Source organism: Lactuca saligna, chromosome 4 (genome assembly GCF_052625555.1).
Source record: "Lactuca saligna cultivar CGN05327 chromosome 4, ASM5262555v1, whole genome shotgun sequence".
Classification (NCBI taxonomy): Eukaryota; Viridiplantae; Streptophyta; class Magnoliopsida; order Asterales; family Asteraceae; genus Lactuca; species Lactuca saligna.
The window spans coordinates 157,532,193-157,538,294 of NC_136420.1; the positions used below are offsets into that span (position 1 = coordinate 157,532,193).

The following is a 6,102-nucleotide window of genomic DNA, read 5'->3' on the forward strand; positions in this document are numbered from 1 at the left end:
ATGATTTGTAATTTAGTACCACTAGACATCATAACTCATTATCAGATTTCTTTTAACAGATCTCAGAATTCCTCATTGAATACTCCATTGTTATTTTGATGCATCGATGCTAATAGATCCAGGAGTTTGATCACTTCACTTATAATCTAATTATCACAAACAATTATCATTAATTTGTTCTTTTACCAAAAGACACAATTACAGTATAACTTATCGCATAATCAACCACCATTGACATCTTGTTGATCAACTTGCCACTTCGATTATTGTAATTCAAATTGTATTGACATCGAGGCAAACTGTAGCGCTGCCATTTTTGCAGCACCCATGAAATACGGAGATTATTCATATGGAAATTCGATATTTTGGTAGATATCTTAATGTAGTACCATTAACCTTTCTATTCTATAAAAAAAGAGCTGTAAATGATCAAGTATCTTGTATTTTGGACAACAGATATCTTAATGTACATGATGCATTTTCATTGGTTTAAACACAATAAAACTGCTTTTCTTAACGTATACAGACACAAATAATATGGTTTATATGCTAAACCACTAGCTTTTCCATTTTTTTACATGCATGAATCTTTAATATATGTAAACTAATCACATATATCATATCATTTGACCCAAATAAGTAGTTTATTGTCGTTTACCTCTCATATATAAATACATACATTAAAGTAAAGATGTAGTAGATCAGTTGACCACATCAAGCACAAGCTTACGAGACTTGAAAACCGACCATTTCAATCGTCTGTAGTATCCAGCTTGCAGAAGCGCAAGCGACAACACAAATATCCACTTAAATCCCATCTGCATTAATCATCAACACCACATCTACTTTATTTCTTAGATTCCAAGTAATTCAATAAGAGAAGTAGAAAACTCAATCATAGCCCTTGGATCAAATTCATCTGACGTCTGTGATCTGTAACCGCCTAACAGCTTTGTAACTGATTGTAATCTTTGATCATTGATTGTTTTCATCCAAGGGCTGAGATTGACTTATACTTGACTCTATTCAACATAGAGAACATATATACCAGTTTTCTTTCTTCCATCTCAGGCTCAGCAGCCCATGCTAAAAAGCTGACGACATCTTTTCCCATCTGAGCTTCGGTGGCAGGTGTTCCATCTTCATATTCAACAGCACCATCGTTAAGCATTTTTGGCATAGCAATCGCTCCACCAGGGAAATAAGGATTATAATACAATCCATCTCTTATCTAAAAAAAAAAAAAACTAAACATTATCCGGAAAAACCTAAAAAAATATGACACAAAAGAAATTACCGAAACACCCGCAGGAGGATCGCGGTAGCCAGTAAGAAGCGCAAACACATAGTTCTGACCATTATGACGAGCCTACAACAATGAAAGTAATGTTGTTACAACAAAAAATATATATTAGTTTTTGGAAAAGGGTGATATTGTAAACGGGTAAACAACTAATAAAAACATCATTGTTTAAAAAAAAAAAAAAAAATACTATGATAAAGTTACTTTGGTGATGAGACTTAGATCTGGGGGGTAGGCGCCTCCATTAGCAAACCTAGCTGCTTGTTCATTTGGATAAGGCTGAGGGAAGCGATCACTGAGTTTACCGGGTCGGGTGAACATTTCACCTTCATCATTAGGGCCATCAACCACTTCAATCTCAGCTGCCATAGCTTTTGTTTCTTCTTCAGTGTATGCAACACCAACAAGGTCTCTGTAAGAGATGAGTGACATTGAGTGACATGAAGCACAGACTTGTTGATACACCTGGTGGCCTCTTCGGATCCTACTCAGAGAAATTATCAACGCCAAAATCTCAAAATTCAAAATCATTGATTGTAAGATGTGGTAAATAACAGATTTTTACTTACGAAGCATGATCATATGAACTGAGAATGCCTTGGTGAGGCCATGGGTAGTTGGGGGATTCTAAGCCATGTTCTGCTTCATCAGATGCATAAGCTATTGTTGTGAAGCTTAGAAATCCAGAAATTCCTGCACCTAGGAGGGTGAAAACTCTAATTGCACCAGATCTGGATCCATCTTCAGCCTGAATATTGCGATTTTGTTTTATGCAGAAAATCAATACACTGATGAATGATGATGATCAGAATAGTAATTTGGATGTCTTCAATATCGTGACTGCTAAACATCTAAACCTAATTCTTCGTAATCGTAATCTAGCAATCATGATACTAAAAGAAAAGAGATAGAAAAGATTAAACGTAATACCTTGAAATCAGTGAGCTTTGGTTGAATGTTTACATTTGATAGGTTTGGAGTTTGTCTCTGACGAGTGATTCCGGATACAAATTGCCCAATTCGTCGGAAACCTGGTGCAGAAATAAATTGAATCATCAGAATTCAGAGTTTCAGCTCACTAGATACGTGAATTCCTTACCATTAATCTTCTTACACAAACCTGTATAAAATCAAAAACCAAAACAAAGAAATTTCAGTTGAGGATTGGATTAGGCATAAATTCGAAACTAAAAGCAACGTGGAAATGTAGTTACTCATGGTTGTGGAACCGATGATGAAGTGAGAGGAGTTGATGAGTGACGAATGAAAAAATGGCAGCGTGGTAGTGATCGGAAAGAAGGGAAGGAAGAGGCGGAGGTTGGCGCTGAGATGCACGGCTTAAAATTGGACGAGTCATTGACTCACTGTTGGTCCACTTGTTCGATAATCTTCTATTCGCTCAAAATCTTAGCCGCCGTAAATTATTAATATTAATTAATAATATTTATATACTGTACCTAAAAAATAGGGTTTTAATTATTATTAATTTTTTTTTTTTTTTGTTAAAGTATGTGATATATTTATTAGGAAAATCTTTAGAAAAATCCTAAAATTTTATCCTATTTACGAAAAAAACTCAAACTACAATTTGTTTACGAAAAAACATTAATTACTGATAAAAATGACGATTTGACCTTTTTTTCAGGTTTATCCGTTTTATTACTTACATGTTTCACTAAAATCTCGTTATTTTATCTTAATTTGCGAATAAGTTCCAAAATAAATTTTATTGATGATTTGACTATTTTCTTCATGTAACACACATTTTTGATAAATTTGATTTTATCAAAAATCAAACTTTTATAAATATTTATATTGTATCAGCTTGTTATTGGTGTGATCCTATAAGATAATATGTTTTTAGCAAATATCATTTTAATATGATTCTTTTGCATATAAATCTAGCAATCTCTCACTTGCATAAGACTCATTATAAATTAATATAAACAGCAATTAACATCAATCAACATTTCACTGCACCTAACAACACATGACGAATTGTCATTCAAGAATATCTTATTCCGAAAAAAGCTCAAAGCTTCAAATGATGTATAAGGTATGTTTATCAATTATCCATTTGTTACAGACAACATGTTGAACGTGAAATATAGATAGCGATCAATCTCATTTGCGTATTCAACTTTTGGTAAATCACCTTAGATATCTAACTCTAACACACAAGACGAACAAATATCATCTTTACCATATACGTCTCTTGTATAGTTTACAACATCCCTAATAATGGCCTTTAGGCCCCGTTTGATGAGTAGAACTAGATGGAACATAACAACACTAAATTTTTAAGAGGATGTTTGACATACCTGAAGCAAGAACTAATTAGAGGTTTGACCAAGTCCAATGGGACAATTCATTAAAAAATAGAAGGTGGAACTAATTAGAATACATACTATCCAATTTCTAATCTGACGGAAATATCCTTACTTGGAACGGGTCTCAACCTCCGTCTCCACTTTTCTCGTTCTCTACCACTCTGCTTCAAATAAATATCATTGTCTCCTCTCCTCTGATATAATCAATCACACACAAGAACTGATTATTGATTATTAGTTCTCCATTTTGTGCCATTCGAACTCTCCAGCAATCATTATCGTCTATACTGAACATCACAAGATACAATTTCTTTTTAATTTTCAGTATGTACATCTCTTCAATTACTTAACGATTTCTTGATTTTTTTCTCTCCTATCCTTACCTGCATCTGTTAGTATTTAGTTGTGTATTAATTTCGACCGGCTTCAAGTTATCTATATAATTGAAATCTCATTGTGAATGATTTTTAATTATTTCTCTTGCTATCGTTACCTGTATCTATTGAATGAGTATTGAAATCTCTTTGTGAATGATTTTTTATTATTTCTATTGCTATTGTGCGATTGGTGTAAATCAACACAAAAACACGCACAATTTTACTACTACCTGTGCGTGTTTGGGAATCCAGAATCCATGGCTGCTTTCTTGCTTCGATTTGCAATCAAGGCGAGATGATTTCTCTACATTTTCTATCTTGTTTTATCATCATTTTTACTATGATTATGGGTTTCTTTTACCATTTAAGATGATTTCGTGTTATGTGTGAGTATGCGATGATCAATCTTCATCCGGATCTGCTTACACTTTACTTTTTGATTAATAACTTGTTAAGCACAAAATTTTCACCTAAACACTTAGGATCATTTTGAAATTTGAATTGGAGTAGTTTTTCTTTACTACACTTTTAATATTTTTGGGATTCAATTGATTATATGTATCTGATTTTTTTTCATGCATTCAAGTTTTAGGGATTTAATTTACTCTTATAACTAAGTAGTTTTCTGATTATACTACTAAAAAGAATAACATTTTTGTATGTTCTTTTACTACCTGCATCTGTTAGTAACACATGGAATGAATAAAAGATGTCATTAGAATTCACATTTATTAAGACTAAGTTGCCCCCAAGTTTTTGTTTCTGCCTACTTTATGATAAAGATATAAACTAGTTATTGGGAGGCTTAATTAAGCGTATTTTTTTGTCAGAACCTGTCTAATTTGTGTTGTTTCTGTCCGCTTTATGTTGCAGAAACTCAATTTATGACGAATATGTCTTTATAGTTCATTGTTCTTACTACATGCAGAGTTTATGTTGTTCCTTTCCGGTTCATGTTATATATACCCAATTTAGGACAAAAATGCCCTTGTAGTTTCCTTTTGTTTTTAATTAGTTTTTTTATTTTTGCGGACTCATGGCATTTCATTTCTATAATAATATTACTTTTTATTTGTCGTTACTATTTTTTTCTCATCTTTGTCTCTCAAACATGTTTCTTTAAAATCAGTAAAATGTTGTTGTTTTACTTGTTTTTTTTATAAACTTTGGATATGGATCGTAATCGTTTGCTCCTGTTTGTGAAACTATTGGAGAGTTATGTTCAGTTGTTGATGTGCCTAGCTACAACTAGAGTTTGGTTAATTGAATGTGAGGAAAAAGAAGCTCAAATGATAGATCTAGGTAATAATACATTAGACACACTATCATAAAGGTCTACAGAAATACATCATATCACATGTGAAAGTGATGATAATTGTATATACGAGTTACGTATGGATAGGAATACATTTGCACTTTTGTGTGATTTACTACAAAACTCGTGGTGAATTATTATATGATGGTTTAATGACCATTGAGGAACAAGTTGCTACATTACTAAATATATTAGCACACCACAACAACAACAAACAAACAACCAAACAAAAAAAAAACAGATGTATTCAAGTTAGATTCTATCGGTCAGGTGAAACAGTAAGTCGGTATTTTCATCGTGTTTTAGATGCTTTAATGCGTTTGCAAGAGATATTGTTTGTTAGACCAATGCCTGTTGCAAATGATTGTTGTCACAACTAGCATTGTTGCTAGGAAATTCTGTGATTCTGTAAACAATATTAATGACATCAGTTGTACGTTTTGAACTTGATAATGCACTATGTTGTTCAACAACAACAAACTTCCACCAAGATCCAATCATAAAGCCCAAATTTATACAAAACATTATAAAAAGTAAAATTATGGTTTTAAAAAAACCTAAGGACTATAGTCTAAGTCCACTTTGGACTAGGAAACCCTTATTGGGCCCAATGAGCCAATAAGCTTATAATTTGATTATTTTGGGCATAAAAATTTCTAAATGGACCCTAAATGGATCCACTATCATGGAATTTAACATTATAGGCCATAATGAATCCAAAATGAACTGGTTTACTTTAATGGGTCTTATTGGGCCATAATTGATTCAATAAGCTTT

General features: G+C 32.6%; 1 protein-coding gene across 1 annotated transcript; it reads right to left on the reverse strand.

Annotated features, from left to right (window-relative positions):
• Window positions 1-426: 426 nt before the first annotated feature.
• LOC145042984 (cytochrome c1-2, heme protein, mitochondrial-like) lies at window positions 427-2,665 on the reverse strand. Its single transcript, XM_078991510.1, has 8 exons — window positions 2,518-2,665; window positions 2,403-2,423; window positions 2,234-2,334; window positions 1,873-2,051; window positions 1,508-1,787; window positions 1,298-1,369; window positions 1,049-1,231; window positions 427-818 (listed from the first exon to the last, which is right to left on the reverse strand). Exons 1-8 carry the CDS (start codon window positions 2,519-2,521, stop codon window positions 702-704), a joined length of 957 nt encoding a protein of 318 aa, XP_078847636.1. The 5' UTR covers window positions 2,522-2,665; the 3' UTR covers window positions 427-701.
• Between the last annotated feature and the right edge of the window lie 3,437 nt (window positions 2,666-6,102).

Bases quoted from the DNA above. Each gene is read 5' to 3' on its own strand.
- LOC145042984 (XM_078991510.1), bottom strand. The intron at 1,370-1,507 runs GTAACTTTATCA...TCATTGTTGTAG, and splicing joins ATCTAAGTCTCATCACCAAA to GCTCGTCATAATGGTCAGAA. The intron at 1,232-1,297 runs GTAATTTCTTTT...TTTTTTTTTTAG, and splicing joins ATCCTCCTGCGGGTGTTTCG to ATAAGAGATGGATTGTATTA.